The 23,301-nt window shown below is 48.1% G+C and overlaps 1 protein-coding gene across 1 annotated transcript in view; it reads right to left on the minus strand.

The window, feature by feature from the left end:
- Positions 1-3,481: 3,481 nt before the first annotated feature.
- CTCF (CCCTC-binding factor) overlaps positions 3,482-23,301 on the minus strand; it is a 115,428-nt gene continuing 95,608 nt past the window's right edge. The window contains exons 9-11 of the mRNA XM_075325890.1: positions 12,153-12,300; positions 5,517-5,696; positions 3,482-5,030 (exon numbers count right to left, since the gene is read on the minus strand). Of these exons, the coding sequence (XP_075182005.1) occupies positions 4,846-5,030; positions 5,517-5,696; positions 12,153-12,300 (513 nt within the window). The 3' untranslated portion in view covers positions 3,482-4,845. The remainder of the gene's footprint in view (positions 5,031-5,516; positions 5,697-12,152; positions 12,301-23,301) is intronic.

Raw genomic sequence — 23,301 nt, forward strand, 5'->3', positions numbered from 1 at the left:
GACATGCATGTAATGGCTGCCGGCGTCCTGAGAGAGAAGGGGGGCGGGCCCTGGGCGTTCCTGACCAAGAGCGGGAAGCCTGCTTCCCTCTGTGCTTAGTATGAGGGCTGGAGCATGTAAATCAGGCTCCAGCCCTCGTCGCTGCTAGCGAACAGCGTCTCTCCCCTACCCTGAATGACAGGGTGGGGGCGGGAACGAATCGGAGCTGCCGGCGTCCTAGGCCCAAAAAGCCGGGGACTAAATTTATAACCGCCGCCGCCGTAAAAGCGCGGACGGCGGATCCCCGGCACACCCCAAGTCACGGCAGCGCCGCCCGGTCCAGAGGGGGTCGGCGCTGCGTTCCCATACACAAAAAAGTCCCCCAGTAATCTGTAGGGACACCAACTCCACGTTACGGTCCCCGGCGCACTACAACACCCAGCCCGGAGTGTGTCTGTGCCTGCCGGGGACACAGAGTACCTGTATGATGCAGGGCCTGTCCCTGATCGTACTCCTGCTCCGTATCCATCAGGTTCTAATGGGTCTGTGGATGGAGCCCGGCGTCAGAGCTGAGAGGCCGGCAGGATCCCACTTCCACAGAGCCCTACCAGGGGATGTGGAAGGAAAACAGCATGTCAGGCTCCAGCCCTGTACCAGCAATAGGTACCTCAACCTTACAACACCATCCAGGGGTGAGAAGGGAGCATGCTGGGGACACTATATGTGTCCTCTTTTCTTCCATCCGAAATAGTCAGCAGCTACTGCTGACTAAAATCTGTGGAGCTATGCATGGAATGTCTGACCTCCTTCGCACACAAAGCTAAAACTGGAGAACCCGTGATACCACGGGGGGGTATAGCCAGAGGGGGAGGGGCCTTGCACTTTTAATGTAGTGCTTTGTGTGGCCTCCAGAGGGCAGTAGCTATACCCCAATCGTCTGGGTCTCCCAATAGAGCGCTGAAGAAAACTGGAGTGGTTAAGGAACACACTCCTTGTTCTCTTAAGGTATACTGATGCCTTTCTGCCAGAGGGGGATGCTCCCCTGATACAGGCGGATTGAGGTCCAGTACAAATATAATGGACGCAATCAAATCATTAGCATCTGCGTCACCTTCGGACAGATCAATGGGGTACATGAAGTAGCGTCCGAGCCCCTAGTAAAGGCATCCTCCTCGTCCTGCGAGTCAGCTCGTGAATCAGAGCCGCGGGACGAGGAAGGAAAGAGGACCCTGCGTCTCCATTTTAGGAGGACGGGGTCTGAGACCAGATGAAGAATCCTCTGTGAGCTTTGCTGAGCGAGCCGTAGCAGCAGAAGCGCCCTGAGAAGGAGGCTGATGCATGCTCAGCAGTGTCCGGGACAGCTGTCCCCTGGAGAGAGGGATTCTACCCAAACCGGGGGTTCAGCCACCGGAGCCGGAGCAGCCGGAGGGACCACTGATGAGCTTCCAGGCTGAGGGACCACTATGTTAGAGCAAGCATCACAATGTGGTTATGTGCTCGGTACAGGCAGTACGAGTCTACATGCAGTGCATAATAAGAACAGCCTTGCAGCCTTGCTCTGATGTGAGACATGCTGCAGAAGTGGGGGTTCCTGTCCAGAATGACCCCCAGCAGAGTATATAAACAGAGTATATAAGCAGCTGCACAACTGGAGGTTGTGGCTTGCCAGACCGTTTAACATAGAGACATCTCTGTGCCCTCCAGATCCCCCAGCCCAGGCCCCCATTTGTCACAATGTGGTTATGCAGACATTGAGAACGCTGATAAAATGGCGCCGGAGCGAGGAGAGGGGGCGGGGCCTACTCTGAGGGCGGGATCCGGAGGACAAATGAGGTATACAGGGGAGGGAATCTTTCCTCAGTGAGGAGTGTCCGTTCCCTGTGCTGAACAGCCGCTGGGTGGAGCCGCACTGTCCCTCTGCATGACTGACATGCAGGGGCAGTGAAATCGAAACTAGGCCTCAGGCGAAGCCGGGGCCTAGATTTAAACATGCGGCCAGCGTGCAGGCACCATCGGCGCGGTTCTCCAGTGAAAACTGGAGAACCGGCCGGAAATGTTAACACAGTCATATAACACACTCTCCCCAATATATAAAGTACAAGGGATCCCTGGAAAGACCACTTTCTGTGGTAATAACGTCTCAGTACTTAGCTTGTGAGACGCAGGTGCCAGGTCCCTGGGGGGTGAGCGCTCCGTCCGGCAGGATCCTGAAAGGGCTGCGGATGGAGACCGGTCTCCTGCAAAGCAGTGAGAACAGTGATGGCTCCCACTTCAAGCCAGAGCCTCAGGGGATGGTGAAGGAGCGCGGCATGTGAAGGCTCCAGCCTTGTAAAATCAACCTTAACAGCACCGCCGACAGTGGGGTGAGAAGGGACATGCCGGGAGTCCAGATTGGACCCGCTTTTCTTCCAAATCTTTGAAATCAAAATTCAGAGAATGAATGTGTGTGTGTGACCTCCTGAACACAAAGCATTGAACTGGTTGGATTTGTCATCCAGGGGGTGTATATGCTCGGAGGGAGGAGCTACACTTTTAGTGTAGTACTTTGTGTGTCCTCCGGAGGCAGAAGCTATACACCCATGGTCTGGGTCTCCCATAAGGAACGATGAAGAAATGGAAATCGCACTGTGATCCTAAATTTCGTCTTCCCTTATCCTTTTGGAAACACCCAGATAGGGAGGGGGAGGTGACAACACACACACACACGAGAGCAGATTCTGCCCACTTTACTGCAGATGTAATGTGAGCTAGGTGTACAGTAGGATTTCAGCAGCTGCTCCCCCTAGTGTTTAAAGAGTGGAAAATATAAAAAAAAATAAATTATATTTTGCTCACTGATAAACAAAATTTAAACAAAAAACTTTTAAACACATTAACACTTGATATCTTTTTCAGTTATTTTAAAAAATAAAAAACAAAAAAAAAAACCCTAAAACAGAACTTTGAACACCTTGTTTGCAACACTCCAGGTTAAAATAAATAAATAAAATAATCTATATCTATATCTATATCTATATCTATATCTATATCTATATCTATATCTATATCTATATATATATATATATACACATACATACATACATACATACATACATATACACATACATACATATATATATATACATACATACACATACATGCACACATACATATATATATATATATATATATATATACACATATATTATATATATACATATATACATACACATATATATATATTATATGCATATACATACACACATATACACATACATACATATATATAAATATATATGGTATATACACACACACTAAGTGTATATATGCACATTAGTGTAGTGTATACATGCACACACACTAATATATATTAGTGTGTGTGCACATATATATATTTTTTTTTATTTTTTTTTTTGTTTATAATTTTTTTATTTAACTTTTTTTTTCTTTATACCTGGAGTGTTAATAAATTGTATTCATTTTTTACATTACGTGCAATACTAGTCAAAGAAACCACACAAGATAATCCTACATTATTTATTAGCTGTACAGTAGTACATTCGCATTTGAAAAAATCCTACTTTTTTTGCCCATCACAATATTTTAACAAATAATCAATGTTGGCCTTTTAAAATAATGAAAATTTCACAGGACAGAAATTTATAAAATAATTATGAAATTCCATGAGCAGAAAAAAAAAAAAAATTCAGACTTTTCAAAATCTAAACTGATAGCTAATGAAAAGCAATACATAGAGGGAAAATTAAATTACAGGCATAAGGATTGGAGTCTCTCTTATCATGATGTAATATATATAGTATGGATGAATCCTATGAATGTGATGGATATAAAGTCTAAAAGAAATGTATGTCAAGATGCTTGCAATACATCATTAAACTTATGGTTGGATGGAGAGGAGGGAAATAAAAAAAAAAAAATAAAAAAGAGACAAACCCAAACACTACATTTGGAATTTGAGGGTATTGGATTTGCAAATAGTAGCTTCCATGAACGCTTATGTATATTTATCTTCCCATGTCAGAAATTAAAATTGATCTGACTACAGTTTTCCACAGATTTAAACTTCTTGATAGAAAAAGATTAAATGTAAAAAAAAGTTATTTACAGAATCAAGTGTTGCACAACAAAGCCATAGTCTGGAAAAGAAAGTCAAAATAAACATTTAAGCATGCTTTATATATATATTTATATTTATACTAATGATGGACATCCATGTTTTGCAGTCAGTTGTACTTATTGGAACAAGGTTTTACGCCATAATTTTTAATAAAAAAATGTAGGCCTTACCAGAAGTCAATGCTCCTTAATGCAAATATAACAGTTTACGCAAAAGTAAATACCTGACACTGTAGCCAGTCCATTTGCAGTTGACATTTACCTTTTTATATATACCTATTTACCATTTAAAAATTGAAAGAATCTGCTAAAAAGTACAAGTTATGCAGTTTTTTTGTGTGTGTGACTTTTTTTTTTAACTGGGAAAAAAAAAACCAAAACAAAAAACAAAACCCTTACACGTGATCTCAATGTCGATACGTAAAAAAAACCAAAAACGTGAGCAACCATGACAGTGGTCAACTCTTCTTTTAGTGAAGTCTCTAAAACGCCATCAACACTACGTACAAAGCTCACGAGTCCATGATTTCAGGCTTGCCAACTTGGAGGACCATATCTTTCAGTAAGTCGATGTGTATCGCCACTTTTCCCATTATGGGTTGGTTTTTTTTTTGTAAAAGTCCTTAAAATTTACTGAAAGCAAAAAAAATAAAAAAAAAAAAAAATGAAAAAAATTCCCATAAAATAGAAGTGAGCCATTTAAACACAGCCCGGGCCAGTTCAATCAGAAGGCAATAAATCTTTTAGTCATCACCGGTCCATCGTGCTAAAGATCATCTCTGCGGTGATATCTCCATTCGGAGCTTCCACTGTAGCAACCATTGGTGGAGCATCTACTACTACTTCTGCCTCCATGTCAGTTTCTTTCTTCACTTGTACTATAATGTTTTCAATTTCTCCTGTACTTTGATCCTCCACATGAATAATGTTAGGAACTGTAAAGACAAATCATCATTAGGTTAAAGAGACTTCCTAGGAGACCAAACCCGGTTTGGCTTCTATCCTTAGGCGGTCGGACCACCACCGATCTGCTGGCTAAAAGGAGCACGAGCCCTTATCGCCTTCATTTGTAGTGGGTTTGTCTTGTGCTATAGCTCAGATACAATCACTGCAAAAATAAACAACTCAGTACACGGATTTAGAGAAGGATTTCTGGGTAAATCCAGACTTCTAAAAGACAAGCGGGTCTGGTTTATTCTGCCCACACTGGATACTCAGTGGGCAGGAAACAGGACTCTATTGTCTCCTCGAGAAATCCTGCTCCAAATCATATAAAAATGTATAGTGTTTACCAAGACGTTTTTTACGTAACTGAATCCGAGCTGCAGCAGCCACAAATTATACCACCCAATGTCCGATATATGTTGCTTAATTATTACACCACCTAACTTCATGTGATCAGAATAAAAAACTTAACATACTGTGTTTGTTAGTCTTTCCTGGAGGTCTTCCTCGGCGTTTCTTAGTTGGTGGGCTTAGAGACGTGATGGGCTGCTCTAAATCATGATCGTGTTCATGATCATGGTCGCCCATCTCAATTGGAAGGTCATCCTCGTCCTCCTCGTCTTCATCATCATCCAAATCTGGATCCGCGTTATCCTCTAAAAATAAAAAAATGTTGCAAAATAAAAACCTCAAACATCAAGAAGTTCGTAAATGAAAGCAGTAAAGTTTATTAATTCCTCAAAGTATGGGTCATATCAGATTGTGATAATTTGGGAAACTGGATATAGAAAACCCAAATCACTAACTACCGTACTTTTTGTTTGATAAGACGCACCCAAAATTTGGAGGAAAAAAAAATATGGGGTCAGTTTTATAATCTGGTGGTGTCTTACCAGGGAGAGGGTGCAGCAGTGGAGCTTGGGGGGGGTTGTCACAGGAGGCAGGGGCGGTTATGTAGTACTGAAATACTGCGAGTAGTATAGAGGGGGGCTCAGATACTCACTGCGGTCTCTGCCCTGTGCGGGGACGGCGACGCCACTCTGCCCTGTGCGGGGACGGCGACGCCACTCTGCCCTGTGCGGGGACGGCGACGCCACTCTGCCCTGTGCGGGGACGGCGACGCCACTCTGCCCTGTGCGGGGGGCAGTGAGTCACCAGTCAATCTGAACATGTCGGCGGTGAGCGCTTCAAATAATGGCGGTCGGAGTCTGCGCGTGTGCAAATGAGACCTTGAGCCGAGTACTCCATCTGCTCTCGTGCGGACCCTAGGCACCATTATTTGAAACCCTGACCGTCGACATCTTCAGAATGACCGCCCACCGCAGAGCAGTCGAGCAGAACAGAGCAGCCGTGCACAGAGCAGAGCTGATCGGCGCCGCCCGATGCACAGAAGAGCGTCGCACAGAAGAGCGTCGCACAGACCAGTGCCGGCAGCACACCGCATAGTATTACCCCTGCCTCCTGTGACCCCTCTGCACAACCCCCCCACAGTAAGCTACATTCGGATTTTAAGATGCACCCCTCATTTTCCTTTCGCCACGACAGCACCCACGAGAGAGGGATCCGCCCCCTTCAGGACAGGAAACCTACAGATAAAAAGGGGCGGTCCCCCTCCCTCATCAGTTGGTTTCCTGTCCTGGAAGGATCGGAACCTACCATACCTGGGTCTAGGAGTCCGTGCGGTGTCTAAGGGAACGGCGGAGCTCAGGATTCCAGAAGCACGGTCGGTGGAGCTCCCCTCGTGGACTCCATCCTTCCGGATTGTGGAGCATGTGCCGGGGGGGGGGGGCGTGTCCGGATACTGCCACGTCAGCTCACGCGCGAATTTCTGCAGGGACCCGGAAGTGAAAGGACACTTCCGGGGGAACGGATGGCTGGGAGACTCGTGGACTCCTCCTGCATACAATGTGTTTGGAACTTGCAGTAATCAACGGGCCGGTGAGTTGCTGTGTGCGGTGAGTCTGGCGCTTCCCCTGCACCACGTGCTTACAGTAACGTGTACGCGCGCGGGGTGGGGGGCGGGGGCGTGTCTGGGACTTGCTGCGTCAGCGCTCGTTGCCTCAGCGTGACGGAGCTGCAGGAGTGGTTGGGAAGCGCACAGCTTAAGAAGCGGGCTTCTTTTCTATTTGAATCTTCACCGCTTCTACAAAGATGGGAAGTCCCCGCGCCTCCCCAGCCCGGGACACCTCTCCGTCCAGGGATGCTGGACGTAAAGACTCGAGTGACACCAGGAGTTCCACGGGTCGTAAGAGGACCGAGGACTCTGCATCCTCCAAGGACCGGACAAATCGTTCGTCCCCACCTCCAAAGCCGGTATCCGTTCTTTTCCTGGTATGGGTGAGTGACCTTTGTGAATGTTGCCCTATACTGATGTTCCCTTCCGGTTCTGTTCCAGGGCCCTAAGAAAAGCACCGCTAAAACTAATAATAAGGAGTGCCCACTGTGTGCCTGTCCCCTCCCCAAGGACTATATACAGAAGCTTTGTAGGTCCTGTATCCAAGCTATTCGGGGGGAGGCTTCAGCTTCTACCAACCCCCCTCCGGATCTCAGGGAACTGATACGTACAGAAATTCAGGCTTCTCTTCAGTCCCTGCATGGGTCTAAGAAAACCAAGAAATCTCACCGCCAGCATGATTCCCCCCCGTCTTCTGACTCAGCTGACAGCCAGAGTGATGCTTCTTCAGCCTCTACCTCATCCTCTTCTGACGAGGCTGGAAAGGCGTGTTTCTCATTGGATGGGATGGACACATTAGTAAAGGCCGTTCGATCAACCATGGGGATTGCAGAAGAAAAAATCCCCAAATCTGCTGATCATACCTTGTTTGCTGGTCTCACTCAGAAGAAAAGGAAATCCTTTCCTGTGAATGAGGCCCTAAAAACCCTTGTTCGCAAGGAATGGCAGAAACAGGATCATCGTGGGTTTCTCCCGTCTTCTTCAAAACGGAGATACCCCTTTGATGATGCAGACTTGTCCCAATGGTGCAAGGTACCAAAGGTGGATGTGGCAGTAGCAAAATCCTCCAAAAAATCAGCCCTGCCTTTCGAGGATATGGGATTTCTACGAGACCCTCTAGACCGTAAAGCAGACGCCTTCCTGCGTAAAACCTGGGAAGCCTCTGCAGGGGCACTGAAACCAGCCATTTCCGCAACATGTACAGCCAGGTCACTTTTAGTCTGGCTAGATACCCTAGACAAGCAGCTTAAGTCAGGTACCTCCAGGGATAAGATTGTTTCCTCGCTACCCTTACTCAAAGACGCGGCTAATTACCTGGCAGATGCTTCTGCTGACTGTCCACCTGGCGGCCCGAGCGGCAGGATCTTCTAATGCAGCCCGGAGAGCCCTCTGGTTGAAATCGTGGAAAGGGGACACATCCTAAAAATCGAGACTGTGTGCACTTCCCTGTGAGGGTGAGTTCCTCTTTGGTCCACAGCTGGATGACATACTCACCAAGGCGGGTGATAGTAAAAAGGGGTTCCCTAATGCATTTGCTCCTCCTTCTAGGCTCCCGTATCGCAAACGTCGTTTCCAGCCCACACGACCTGATCGCAGGGATAGATCGGACAACCCCGCCTCTGGGTCCAAGGGGACCCTGTTTGGAAACCCTTCCTTCCGTAGGAAGTTCCCTAAACAATGATGGGGGGGTTCCGGTGGGAGGCAGACTCAGGTTTTTTGCAACCCTTTGGAAAACCATCACTTCCAGCTCCTTTATACTGGATTTGATTTCTCATGGTCTCCGGCTAGAATTCACTTCCCTACCTCCACAATTGTATTGTCTTACACCCACTAGGAGGTCGGAGGATCAACATAACGCACTGGTGACGGAAGTTCTCACTCTGGTGGAAAAACGGGTTCTTACGCCAGTCCCATTACATGAGAGGGGCCGAGGGTTTTACTCCCCTCTTTTCTTAGTACCAAAGCCTGATGGGTCGTTTCGGACCATAATTAATTTACGAAAGCTTAATCTCTTTCTAAAATACCGACGGTTTAAAATGGAATCCCTCCTGACCACCATAAAATTGCTCTATCCCAATTGCTACATGGCGGTCCTTGATCTAAAAGATGCATATTACCACGTCCCGGTTCACGCACATTATCAGAAGTACTTCCGGGTAGCACTCTATATGCACAACTCTGTTCACCATTTCCAGTTCACGGCCATGCCCTTCGGCGTTTCACTCGCCCCTCGGATTTTCACTAAAGTAATGGCAGAGGTCACTGCTCACCTTCGCGAGCGACAGACTTTCGTGATCCCTTATCTAGATGACCTACTGGTTGTGGGTAGCACGGCGGCACAATGTTCTCTCCGTCTCCATAATGCTATGTCAACTCTGGGTCGTCTGGGGTGGCTTTTAAATCTCCAAAAATCTAGACTCACGCCCTCAACTTTTCAGTCTTTCCTAGGCATGCTTCTGGATTCTCGTCAACAGCGTTGTTTTCTCCCAGTGGACAAAATAGCAAAAATCCAGAGGATTGTACGACACGCACAGAATCACAGATCTCTATCTCTCCGTTCTGCAATGTCCCTGTTGGGGTCCCTGACCTCCTGTATCCCCGCTGTCCAATGGGCCAAACTTCACTCCAGACCGCTTCAGTGGGAGGTCCTGGCAGCTGCACGATCCCATCCAGGGTCCCTCGATCGTCCTCTGAGATTGACAGACACTGCACGTGCATCCCTGACTTGGTGGCTTCGGGAGAACTTAACCAAGGGGAAGGAATGGCATGTTCACCCCACCAATGTCCTCACGACGGACGCCAGTCCCTGGGGGTGGGGGGCTCACCTGGGGGACTCTATGACCCAAGGTCTTTGGTCCCAGCAAGAATCAACCGAGTCCTCCAACCGGAAAGAACTCATGGCGGTCTCTCAGGCCCTGATGTCGTTTCTTCCCCTCCTCAGGGGAACACATGTACGGCTCTGTACGGACAATCAGACGGTGGTTGCATACATCAACCACCAAGGGGGAACGAGATAGTCTTCCCTCATGTCCTCGGCGGTTCAACTGTTGGAACTTGCCGAGACTCATCTGTTATCCCTCTGTGCAGTGCACATCCGAGGGGTGGACAATGTCAAGGCGGATTTTCTCAGCCGTCACACTCTCTATCAGGGAGAATGGGTCTTGCATCGGGAAGTGTTTGCTCAAATCATACAGTACTGGGGCCTCCCGGTTATAGATTTGTTTGCTACCAGAGACAACAGGCAGTTGAAACTGTTTGGATCCCTGAGCAGGGCGGATCAGCCAACGGTGCTGGATGCCCTTCAGGTTCCCTGGCGGTACAGCCTTGCCTTTCCTCCCATAATTCTTCTACCAACGGTCCTTCGGAAAATCAGGGAAGATCAGGCTCGCATTCTCCTTATAGCTTACCCTTCTGGCCCAGACGTCCCTGGTTCTCCCTCCTGAGACAGATGTCAGTGACGGACCCCTGGGTTCTCCCATCCCGACCGGATCTCCTATCACAGGGGCCTTTCCTGCATCCACGCGTCAAGGGAATCCACTTGACGGCATGGAATTTGAAAGGGCGTTACTAGACTCCCGGGGGTTTTCCGGTCGCCTGGTGGATACCTTGCTGCAGAGTCGAAAACCAGTGACTACCCGTCAGTATGGTCGGGTATGGCACCGGTTCCTTGTCTCCTTCCCTGATGCCGCACCTTCGGTAGTTCCGATTTCTTCTATTCTGGAGTTTCTCCAGTCTGGGCGAGATCTGGGTCTGTCAGTCAGTACCCTGAAAGTTCATGTGTCAGCTCTGGGCGCCCTTTATAATTCTAATATAGCGGGGGATAAGTGGGTCATGCGTTTCATCAAGGCCTGTGACCGGGGTCAGCCGCTCCGTCTTCCCTGCCCACCGACCTGGGATCTCACTCTGGTTCTGGATTCCCTAACCCGTCCACCCTTTGAACCACTCGCCTCGGCGTCTGACAAATTGCTATCTTTTAAAACACGCCTCTTAGTTGCACTCACTTCGGCCCGGCGGGTTAGCGATCTTCAGTCTCTTTCTGTAGATCCTCCTTTCCTTAGGGTCTTCCCAGATCATATTGTTCTAAGAACAGACCCGGCCTATTTGCCTAAAGTAGCCTCACAGTTTCACCGGAATGCCGAAATCATTCTTCCTTCCTTCTTTCCTGACCCTTCCACACCGGAGGAATGCCGGTTTCACACACTAGACGTAAAGGACACTATTCTAGCATATATCTCTAGGACAGCCCCTTGGAGACAGGATAGGGCTTTGTTTATTGCCTTTCAGGGTTCCAGACGTGGTCGTCAGGTGACGAAGCAGTCCTTGGCCCGATGGATGCGGGATGCCATTTCTGTTGCATATGAGTCGAAACATGAGCCCCTTCCGTCTCCTGTACAGGCTCACTCTACTAGGGCGATGGCTTCATCTTGGGCTGCCATGGCGAATGTCTCGATTGACAGTATTTGTAAGGCTGCGACCTGGTCCTCTCCTTCTACTTTTTACAAACACTACCGACTGGACCTTTCTTCCTCCTCTGACCTTTCTTTTGGGAGATCGGTTCTTCAGATGGTGGTCCCTCCCTAAGTGTGTTATCTCTCTAAGTCTCTCGTGGGTGCTGTCGTGGCGAAAGGAAAAGACTATATTACTTACGGTAATGGGATTTTCCAGAGTCCACGACAGCACCCTTTACACCCCTACCCTTTTGTTTTCTTCACCCTTTGGGTTTGGTGGTTCTACTTTTGTCTTGTCTTGTTACTAATTTGTGGCGGTTCCTCTCCATTTCTCTGAAACCAACTGATGAGGGAGGGGGACCGCCCCTTTTTATCTGTAGGTTTCCTGTCCTGAAGGGGGCGGATCCCTCTCTCGTGTGTGCTGTCGTGGACTCTGGAAAATCCCATTACCGTAAGTAATATAGTCTTTTCCTCCCAAAGGAATAGTGCATCTTATAATCCAAAAAATACGGTATATGGCAGAAGCAACAGATAGCGGTGTCTCTTTCACTGACTCCAATCTCCTGGGAGGCAGTGTAGCTTCCCCCTCTAAACCCCCCCAAAAAAAAAAAAAAAAAAAAAAAAAAAAAAAAAAAAAAAAAAAAGGTGCAAAACAACTGACATTAAAAGCCTGCAATTGCAGGCCATTTACCCAAACGGTATATTCCTACCACTGTCAGTTGATCCTTCCTTTTTGGAGCGCATCTTTCGCTTGCGGCCACGTTTCCCTTTTTTATGCAATACTTCACTATGACCTCCATTTTCTCCATCTGTGCCATCAGGGCCAGTGCAATTATCTGCATGCCGTGACATAGTGTTCTACAGAGACAAGATGACAAATAGGCATTATTGCATGCACTGCACATTATACAACACATACACACAATATATATATATGTTATACACAACCCCCACAAACTACCATGCTTCGTTCAATGTTTACTGCTAGAGAATGGAAAGAAGGGAATTTTGTTTACTTACCGTAAATTCCTTTTCTTCTAGCTCCAATTGGGAGACCCAGACAATTGGGTGTATAGCTACTGCCTCCGGAGGCCACACAAAGTATTACACTTAAAAGTGTAAAGCCCCTCCCCTTCTGCCTATACACCCCCCGTGGGATCACGGGCTCCTCAGTTTTAGTGCAAAAGCAAGAAGGAGGAAAGCCAATAACTGGTTTAAGAACAAATTCAATCCGAAGAAACATCGGAGAACCGAAACCATTCAACATGAACAACATGTGTACCCGAAAAAACAAAAATCCCTAAGAAAACAGGGCGGGTGCTGGGTCTCCCAATTGGAGCTAGAAGAAAAGGAATTTACGGTAAGTAAACAAAATTCCCTTCTTTGTCGCTCCTAATTGGGAGACCCAGACAATTGGGACGTCCAAAAGCAGTCACTGGGTGGGTAAAATAACCCCTCGTGATAGGACCGTAAAACAGCCCTTTCCTACAGGTGGGCAACCGCCGCCTGAAGGACTTGTCTACCTAGGCTGGCGTCCGCCGAAGCGTAGGTATGCACCTGATAATGCTTGGTAAAAGTGTGCAGACTCGACCAGGTAGCCGCCTGGCACACCTGCTGAGCCGTAGCCTGGTGCCGTAATGCCCAGGACGCACCCACGGCTCTGGTAGAATGGGCCTTCAGCCCTGAGGGAACCGGAAGCCCAGCAGAACGGTAGGCTTCAAGAATTGGTTCCTTGATCCACCGAGCCAGGGTGGATTTGGAAGCTTGCGACCCTTTACGCTGACCAGCGACAAGGACAAAGAGTGCATCCGAGCGGCGCAGGGGCGCCGTGCGGGAAATGTAGATTCTGAGTGCTCTCACCAGATCCAACAAATGCAAATCCTTTTCACATTGATGAACTGGATGAGGACACAAAGAAGGCAAGGAGATATCCTGATTGAGATGAAAGGGGGATACCACCTTAGGGAGAAACTCCGGAATCGGGCGCAGAACCACCTTGTCCTGGTGAATCACCAGGAAGGGAGATTTGCATGACAGCGCTGCTAGCTCGGACACTCTCCGAAGAGACGTGACCGCTACTAGAAAAACCACTTTCTGTGAAAGGCGAGAAAGGGAAACATCCCTCATAGGCTCGAAAGGCGGCTTCTGGAGAGCAAGTAGAACCCTGTTGAGATCCCAGGGCTCTAACGGCCGCTTGTAAGGAGGGACGATATGACAAACCCCTTGCAGGAACGTGCGTACCTGAGGAAGTCGTGCTAGGCGCTTCTGAAAAAATACAGATAGCGCTGAGACTTGTCCCTTGAGGGAGCCGAGCGACAAACCTTTTTCCAAACCGGATTGCAGGAAGGAAAGAAAAGTAGGCAATGCAAATGGCCAGGGAGAAACTCCCTGAGCAGAGCACCAAGATAAGAATATCTTCCACGTCCTGTGGTATATCTTGGCGGAGGTTGGTTTTCTAGCCTGTCTCATGGTGGCAATGACATCTTGAGATAATCCTGAACACGCTAGGATCCAGGACTCAATGGCCACACAGTCAGGTTCAGGGCCGCAGAATTCTGATGGAAAAACGGCCCTTGAGATAGCAAGTCTGGTCGGTCTGGTAGTGCCCACGGTTGGCCTACCGCGAGGTGCCACAGATCCGGGTACCACGACCTTCTTGGCCAGTCTGGAGCGACTAGGATGGCGAGGCGGCAGTCGGACCAGATCTTGCGCAGCACTCTGGGCAACAGTGCCAGAGGTGGGAACACATAAGGAAGCCGGAACTGCGACCAATCTTGAACTAAGGCGTCTGCCGCCAGAGCTCGGTGATCGTGAGACCGTGCCATGAAAACCGGGACCTTGTTGTTGTGCCGAGACGCCATTAGGTCGACGTCCGGCATCCCCCAGCGGCGACAGATCTCCTGAAACACGTCCGGGTGAAGAGACCATTCCCCTGCGTCCATACCCTGGCGACTGAGGAAGTCTGCTTCCCAGTTGTCCACGCCTGGGATGTGAACTGCGGATATGGTGGATGCCGTGTCTTCCACCCACGTCAGAATCCGCCGGACTTCCTGGAAGGCTTGCCAACTGCGTGTTCCTCCTTGGTGGTTGATGTATGCCACCGCTGTGGAGTTGTCCGACTGAATTCGGATCTGCTTGCCTTCCAGCCACTGCTGGAAGGCTTGTAGGGCAAGATACACTGCTCTGATTTCCAGAACATTGATCTGAAGGGTGGACTCTTGCTGAGTCCACGTACCTTGAGCCCTGTGATGGAGAAAAACTGCTCCCCACCCTGATAGACTCGCGTCTGTCGTGACCACCGCCCAGGATGGGGGAAGGAAGGACTTTCCTGTTGACAATGAGGTGGGAAGAAGCCACCACCGAAGGGATTCCTTGGCCGCCTGAGAAAGGGAGACGTTCCTGTCGAGGGACTTCGACTTCCCGTCCCATTGGCGGAGAATGTCCCATTGTAGTGGACGCAGATGAAACTGCGCGAAAGGGACTGCCTCCATTGCTGCTACCATCTTCCCTAGGAAGTGCATGAGGCGTCTCAAGGGGTGTGACTGGCCTTGAAGGAGAGATTGCACCCCTGTCTGTAGTGAACGCTGTTTGACCAGCGGAAGCTTCACTATCGCTGAGAGAGTATGAAACTCCATGCCAAGATATGTTAGCGATTGGGTCGGGGTTAGATTTGACTTGGAAAAGTTGATGATCCACCCGAAACTCTGGAGAGTCTCCAGCGCAACGTTCAGGCTGTGTTGGCATGCCTCCTGAGAGGGCGCCTTGACAAGCAGATCGTCTAAGTAAGGGATCACAGAGTGTCCCTGAGAGTGCAGGACTGCAATTACTGCTGCCATGACCTTGGTGAAGACCCGTGGGGCTGTCGCCAGACCAAAAGGCAGGGCTACGAACTGCAGGTGTTAGTCTCCTATAACGAAGCGTAGAAAACGCTGATGCTCTGGAGCAATCGGTACGTGGAGATAAGCATCCTTGATGTCTATTGATGCTAGGAAATCTCCTTGAGACATTGCGGCGATGACGGAGCGGAGGGATTCCATCCGGAACCGTCTGGTTTTCACGTGCTTGTTGAGCAGTTTTAGGTCCAGAACGGGACGGAAAGACCCGTCCTTTTTTGGTACCACAAACAAATTGGAGTAAAAACCGTGACCTTGCTCCTGAAGAGGAACAGGGATCACCACTCCTTCTGCCTTTAGAGAGCACACCGCCTGCAGAAGAGCATCGGCTCGGTCGGGAGGCGGAGACGTTCTGAAGAATCGAGTTGGAGGACGAGAACTGAACTCTATCCTGTACCCGTGGGACAGAATGTCTCTCACCCAACGGTCTTGGACCTGTGGCAGCCAAATGTCGCCAAAGCGGGAGAGCCTGCCACCGACCGAGGATGCGGAGAGAGGAGGCCGAAAGTCATGAGGAAGCCGCCTTGGTAGCGGGTCTTCCGGCTGTCTTTTTTGCAGGGTGGATTGATTTAAATCACGCCGATTTAAATCATGATTTAAATCACGATTTAAATCAAAAGATTTTTTTCTATTTAAATCGGATCGATTTAAATCATGATTTTAATCATGATTTAAATCACTAATTTAAATCAAAAGGTTTTTTTTTTAATATAAATCACGATTAAAATGAGAAGTGAGAGCAGTGTGCATGTGCGCCCATAGTTACACGGACGAAACTAGGGGCAACGATCTAACGCCAGGGTGAGGGGGGGACCCCAAAGTAAGTAAAAATCTTTTTTGTTTTACTATATGGCAATAGGTAGGTGTTTAAAAGCAGCATGTCTTAATTGTATAAACTATTAATAGCCTCCACATTTTGTTCATACTGCCCCTTTAATTCCACACTTCTAGCTTGGTTTCAGTTTTGGTTTAGTTTCTTTTTCCCTGCATTCAGTTGACATGCCCAAACTTGTTGGATAGTCAGCAGTACTTGGCTCAGGCTGTAGTAACATCAGCAGTGCTTGGCTCAGGCTGTAGTAACAATCAAACTTCATAAGTGATCTGTGTGAGCCATGGCAGCAGGTCGTAAGAGAGACCCTATTTGGGTTCATTTTGTTGAGATGCCAGCAGCAGATCTTGGAAAGAAAGGTGCAAGAGCAAAGTGCAAATACTGTCAAAAGGATATCCAAGGACTTGTTTGCCGTTTGAAATCACATTATGAAAACTGCAACCAGAAGGGAAATGAAGATGTTGATAGTGATACAACTAATGTCAATGAACCCCCACAGCTTCTTATGCACCAGGAGCCTAGTACTAGTGGTAAGTCTGGCAATTAATTTACAACCTATTTTTTTAACAGACATTTTACTGGGATGGTTAAAGTCTATGAAAAGAAAAATTTCTAGCACTGGTAGTTCTGGAGTATAGAATTTAAATTTATGTTAAGGCAGTATTTCACAGAAAATTAACGCTAAAGGACATGTGCACCTTTATTTTTTTAAGGTGCACATGTCCCCCCCCGCAGCGCTCTTACCTCCGATCCCCGCAGCGGTGAGATCCGTGGCTTCGTTTTGACCGTCCGCCTCCCGTCCTCCGGTTGCGGCCTACTCGCAGTGATCCAGCGGCGTGACGTCAGCGGGCCGCACGCTCCATTGAAATGAATGGAGGCGCGCTCGCGGACGGGCAGAACGAAGCCACGGATCCCCGCAGCGCTGACATCGGAGGTAAGAGAGCTGCGGGGGGAGGACATGTGCACACTGTGACTTGCTGCACCTTAAAAAATAAAGGTGCACATGTCCTTTAAGTAAAAATAAAGTGTGTATACGCTTATTATTTTTTTATTGTAGGCTGCAATTCACTTTTGAAGTCTGCCAAATTGACCATTTTAAAAAAAAAACATTTTTAAAACTTTTGTGACATAATTTTTTTCAGTTGCTGAGGCTCTGATATTAGTTACCAGTATTACAGCAACCTCACCGGAAAACTTGAGTAGCATAACTTTTGAGACAGCCCTTATAGGACGAGGACCATTACATTGTTCAAAAAGTTTGTTTCAATATTTTCGTTATATTTCTTCAAATACGCAGTCGATTTATATTTTTAATTTCTGTGCTTTCAGGGTCAAATATGGCTTGTGCTGCACGTGACAATCAATATCTGGGTACAACTTCAACAAAGCAGCCCAAAAAAAAACTTTGCGTGCAACAAAGTGTAGAAAAATTCATCTTAAAGACTACGACGAGCCAGAAAGAACATTTTGATGAATTAATTGCTAAATTCATATTTGCAACCAATTCTTCTTTCCGACTAGTTGAGCACCCATTGTTTGTACAAATGATCGAAGGAATTAGACCAGGCTACAAACCACCAAGTAGATTTGATATCTCAGGAAAACATCTTCAGGCTGTATACGACATAGAAAGAGCGGCTTGTACAAAATATTTGAAAGACAAGGTTGTTAACATGAGCTTGGATGGTTGGAGCAACATCCACAATGACCCCATAATTTGCACTTGTGTCACAACAGAAGATGGTGAAACTTACCTTACAGACACAATCGACACATCTGGAAATTCACATACTGCTGAATATTTACTTGAAATTGCTAGAACTCAATTCACCAATGCCAAGAACAGTTTGGATGTAAAGTAAGGAGCTTAGTTACTGATAACGCAAGCAATGTGGCAAAAATGCGAGCGGAACTGGCACAGGATGACACAAATGTCATTACATACGGTTGTTCTGCCCATTTGTTGCATCTTTTGGCAAAAGACCTGCATATTTTGGGTGTCAAGGAACATGTTGTAGAAATTGTTAAATATTTCCGCAATAATCATTTTGCACATGCAACCTACAAGGAAATGGGAGGACTGAAGTTGGCTCTACCACAAGATGTTAGATGGAATACCTTGGCTGACTGCTTGGAACTGTTTATTAACAACTGGTCAAAATTACTGTCCATTTGCGAAACACATCGGGATAAAATTGATGCTAATGTACGAAGCAAAGTATTAAATCTTGGTGTGAAGAGAAATGCCGAGGAACTTTTGGAAAGGTTAAAGCCAATATCGATTGCGTTGGATAAAATGCAGAAAGATACTGCAACCATAGCTGATGCCACAGAAGTTTGGAAAGATTTAGAAGGTTCTCTAGATCTCTTGAACCTCTCAAACAATGTAAAGGTTGCAATACAGCACCGCAAGGACCAAGCATTAAAAGAAGAACACTATTTAGCCAATATCTTGCATCCCATCTACAGAGGGAAAAAATTATCTGAGGCGGAAATCAACTCTGCAATGGAGTGGCTCGCCAATACTAACCATGACATTGTGGCAACTGTGCTGAAATTGAAGTGTGAATCTGCACCATTTCAAAAATACATGTTTGCAGATAACGTCGTTAATGAACTAAAACCACTGGACTGGTGGAAGTCGCAATCACTTGTTCTTCCAGCAAAGATAATAAATCTAGCTACTCAGCTACTGACTGCATCGGCTTCATCCGCAGGAGTAGAGAGATTGTTTTCTTCATTTGGTTTTGTGCACACAACAGTCCGAAACCGCTTAGGAACTGCTAAAGCAGGACAACTGGTTTTCCTATTAAAAGTCCTAAATAAACAGTAGGCTTAAAGGACTGATGTATTCACTGAAGATGTTTGCTTACTTCAAACGTTAGAGATAGGCTATTGGTAAAAAGTACTTAAGCTGGTGTCACACATAACGACGACGACAACGACGTCGCTGCTACGTCACCATTTTCTGTGACGTTGCAGCGACGTCCCGTCGCTGTCGCTGTGTGTGACATCCAGCAACGACCTGGCCCCTGCTGTGAGGTCGCCGGTCGTTGCTGAATGTCCAGCTTCATTTTTTGGTCGTCACTCTCCCGCTGTGACACACACATCGCTGTGTGTGACAGCGAGAGAGCGACGAAATGAAGCGATCAGGAGCCGGCACTGGCAGCTGCGGTAAGCTGTAACCAGCGTAAACATCGGGTAACCAAGGGAAGACCTTTCCCTGGTTACCCGATGTTTACGCTGGTTACCAGCCTCCGCTCTTGCTGCCAGCGCCGGCTCCTGCACTGTGACATGTGGCTGCAGTATGCATCGGGTAATTAACCCCATGTATACTGTAGCAAGGAGAGCAAGGAGCCAGCGCTAAGCAGTGTGCGCGGCTCCCTGCTCTCTGCACTGTGACATGTAGCTGCAGCACACATCGGGTTAATTAACCCGATGTGTGCTGCAGGAGAGCAAGGAGCCAGCGCTAAGCGCGGCTCCCTGCTCTCTGAACTGTGACATGTAGCTGCAGCACACATCGGGTTAATTAACCCGATGTGTGCTGCAGGAGAGCAAGGAGCCAGCGCTAAGCGCGGCTCCCTGCTCTCTGCACATGTAGCACAGCGACCTTATGATCGCTGCTTCTGCTGTGTTTGACAGCTAAGCAGCGATCATAACAGCGACTTACAAGGTCGCTGTTACGTCACCGAAAATGGTGACGTAACAGCGACGTCGTTGTCGCTGTCGTTTAGTGTGACACCAGCTTTACTCTCTGTAGTTCAATTCTGAGTGTTTAATAGTGCAAATAAAAATTATTAGGTTTCATAATCAACTGTTTTAATATAATTATTTGTGTAAAACAATTAGATTTGCAAAAAGACAAAGTTTTGCTTGTGTACAACTTGATTAAAAAATCTGATTTAAATCAAATGATTTAAATCAAAAAAATCTGATTTAAATCAAAAAAATCTGATTTTTTTGATTTTTTTAAAAAAATCAAGATTTTTATCCACCCTGCTTTTTTGGGCGTGACTGAGCCCGCCAAGAATCTGAGCTCCTCTGATCCTTTTGAGTCCTTTTGGACGAGGAGAATTGGGACCTGCCCGAGCCTCGAAAGGACCGAAACCCCGACTGTCCCCTCCTCTGTTGGGGTTTGTTTTGTCTGGGCTGAGGTAAGGATGAATCCTTACCCTTGGACTGTTTAATGATTTCGTCCAAACGCTCACCAAACAGTCGGTCACCAGAAAGAAGGGAATTTTGTTTACTTACCGTAAATTCCTTTTCTTCTAGCTCCAATTGGGAGACCCAGACAATTGGGTGTATAGCTACTGCCTCCGGAGGCCGCACAAAGTACTACACTTAAAAGTGTAAGGCCCCTCCCCTTCTGGCTATACACCCCCCCGTGGGAGCACGGGTCCTCAGTTTTAGTGCAAAAGCAAGAAGGAGGAAAGCCAATAACTGTTTCAAAAACAAATTCAATCCGATAAACAATATCGGAGAACTTAACTTATCAACATGAACAACATGTGCACCCGAAAAACAAAACCCTAAGAAAAAAACAGGGCGGGTGCTGGGTCTCCCAATTGGAGCTAGAAGAAAAGGAATTTACGGTAAGTAAACAAAATTCCCTTCTTTTTCGCTCCTAATTGGGAGACCCAGACAATTGGGACGTCCAAAAGCAGTCCCTGGGTGGGTAAAAGAATACCTCGTGATCGGGCTGTCAGGCAGCCCTTTCTTACAGGTGGGCCACCGCCGCCTGAAGGACTTGTCTACCTAGGCTGGCATCCGCCGAAGCGTAGGTATGCACCTGATAATGCTTGGTAAAAGTGTGCAGACTCGACCAGGTAGCCGCCTGGCACACCTGCTGAGCCGTAGCCTGATGCCGTAATGCCCAGGACGCACCCACGGCTCTGGTAGAATGGGCCCTCAGTCCAGATGGAAACGGTAGGTGTGAAGAATTGGTTCCTTGATCCACCGCGCAAGGGTGGATTTGGAAGCTTGCGATCCTGTATGCTGACCAGCGACCAGGATAAAGAGTGCATCCGAACGGCGCAGAGGCGCCGTGCGGGAAATGTAGATCCTGAGTGCTCTCACCAGGTCCAACAGATGTAAACCCTTTTCAAATTGGTGAACTGGATGCGGACACAAAGATGGTAAAGTGATATCTTGATTGAGATGAAAGGAAGAAACCACCTTGGGAAGAAACTCTGGAATTGGACGCAGAACTACCTTGTCTTGGTGAAACACCAGGAAGGGAGATTTGCAAGATAACGCCGCCAGCTCTGACACTCTCCGAAGAGACGTGACCGCCACCAGAAAAGCCACTTTCTGTGAAAGCCGAGAAAAAGAAATCTCCTTCATAGGCTCGAAAGGTGGCTTCTGGAGAGCAATTAGAACCTTGTTCAGATCCCAGGGATCCAATGGCCGCTTGTAAGGGGGAATGATATGACAAACCCCTTGCAGGAACGTGCGTACCTTAGGAAGTCGCGCCAGGCGCTTCTGAAAGAATACGGATAGCGCGGAGACTTGACCTTTAAGGGAGCTAAGCGACAAGCCTTTTTCCAACCCAGACTGCAGGAAGGAAAGAAAAATAGGCAATGCAAATGGCCAGGGAGAAACTCCCTGAGCAGAGCACCAAGATAAGAATATCTTCCACGTTCTGTGGTAGATCTTGGCGGAGGATGGTTTCCTAGCCTGTCTCATGGTGGCAACCACTGCATGAGATAAACCTGAGGCCGCTAGGATCCAGGACTCAATGGCCACACAGTCAGGTTCAGGGCCGCAGAATTTAGATGGAAAAACGGCCCTTGGGACAGCAAGTCTGGACGTTCTGGTAGCGCCCACGGTTGGCCTACCGTGAGATGCCACAGATCCGGGTACCACGACCTCCTTGACCAGTCTGGAGCGACAAGAATGGCGCGACGGCAGTCGGACCTGATCTTGCGGAGCACTCTGGGCAACAATGCCAGAGGTGGGAACACATAAGGTAGCCGGAACTGCGACCAATCCTGAACTAAGGCGTCTGCCGCCAGAGCTCGGTGATCGTGAGACCGTGCCATGAAGGCCGGGACCTTGTTGTTGTGCCGTGACGCCATCAGGTCGACGTCCGGCATCCCCCAGCGGCGACAAATCTCCTGAAACACGTCCGGGTGAAGGGACCATTCCCCTGCGTCCATGCTCTGGCGACTGAGAAAGTCTGCTTCCCAGTTTTCCACGCCTGGGATGTGAACTGCGGATATGGTGGATGCTGTGTCTTCCACCCACGTCAGAATCCGCCGGACTTCTTGGAAGGCTTGCCGACTGCGTGTTCCCCCTTGGTGGTTGATGTACGCCACCGCCGTGGAGTTGTCCGACTGAATTCGGATCTGCTTTCCTTCCAGCCACTGTTGGAAGGCTCGCAGAGCAAGATAGACTGCTCTGATTTCCAGAACATTGATCTGAAGGGTGGACTCTTTCTGAGTCCACGTACCCTGAGCCCTGTGGTGAAGAAACACTGCTTCCCACCCTGATAGGCTCGCATCCGTCGTGACCACTTCCCAGGACGGGGGTAGGAACGACTTTCCTTGTGACAATGAGGTGGGAAGGAGCCACCATCGGAGAGAGTCCTTGGCTGCCTGAGAGAGGGAGACATCCCTGTCGAGGGACGTCGACTTCCCGTCCCATTGTCGGAGAATGTCCCATTGTAGAGGGCGCAGATGAAACTGCGCGAAAGGGACTGCTTCCATTGCTGCCACCATCTTCCCTAGGAAATGCATGAGGCGCCTCAAGGAGTGCGACTGGCCCTGAAGGAGAGATTGCACCCCTGTCTGTAGAGAACACTGCTTGTCCAGTGGAAGCTTCACTATCGCTGAGAGAGTATGAAACTCCATGCCAAGATATGTTAGTGATTGGGTCGGGGTTAGATTTGACTTTGAAAAGTTGATAATCCACCCGAAACTCTGGAGAGTCTTCAGTGCCACGTTCAGACTGTGTTGGCATGCCTCTTGAGAGGGTGCCTTTATAAGTAGATCGTCCAAATACGGGATCACAGAGTGACCCTGCGAGTGCAGGACAGCTACTACTGCTGCCATGACCTTGGTGAAGACCCGAGGGGCTGTTGCCAGCCCGAAAGGTAACGCTACGAACTGCAGGTGTTCGTTTCCTACAACGAAGCGT

The sequence above is a fragment of the Anomaloglossus baeobatrachus genome, chromosome 10, assembly GCF_048569485.1.
Source record: "Anomaloglossus baeobatrachus isolate aAnoBae1 chromosome 10, aAnoBae1.hap1, whole genome shotgun sequence".
In the NCBI taxonomy this organism is placed as follows: Eukaryota; Metazoa; Chordata; class Amphibia; order Anura; family Aromobatidae; genus Anomaloglossus; species Anomaloglossus baeobatrachus.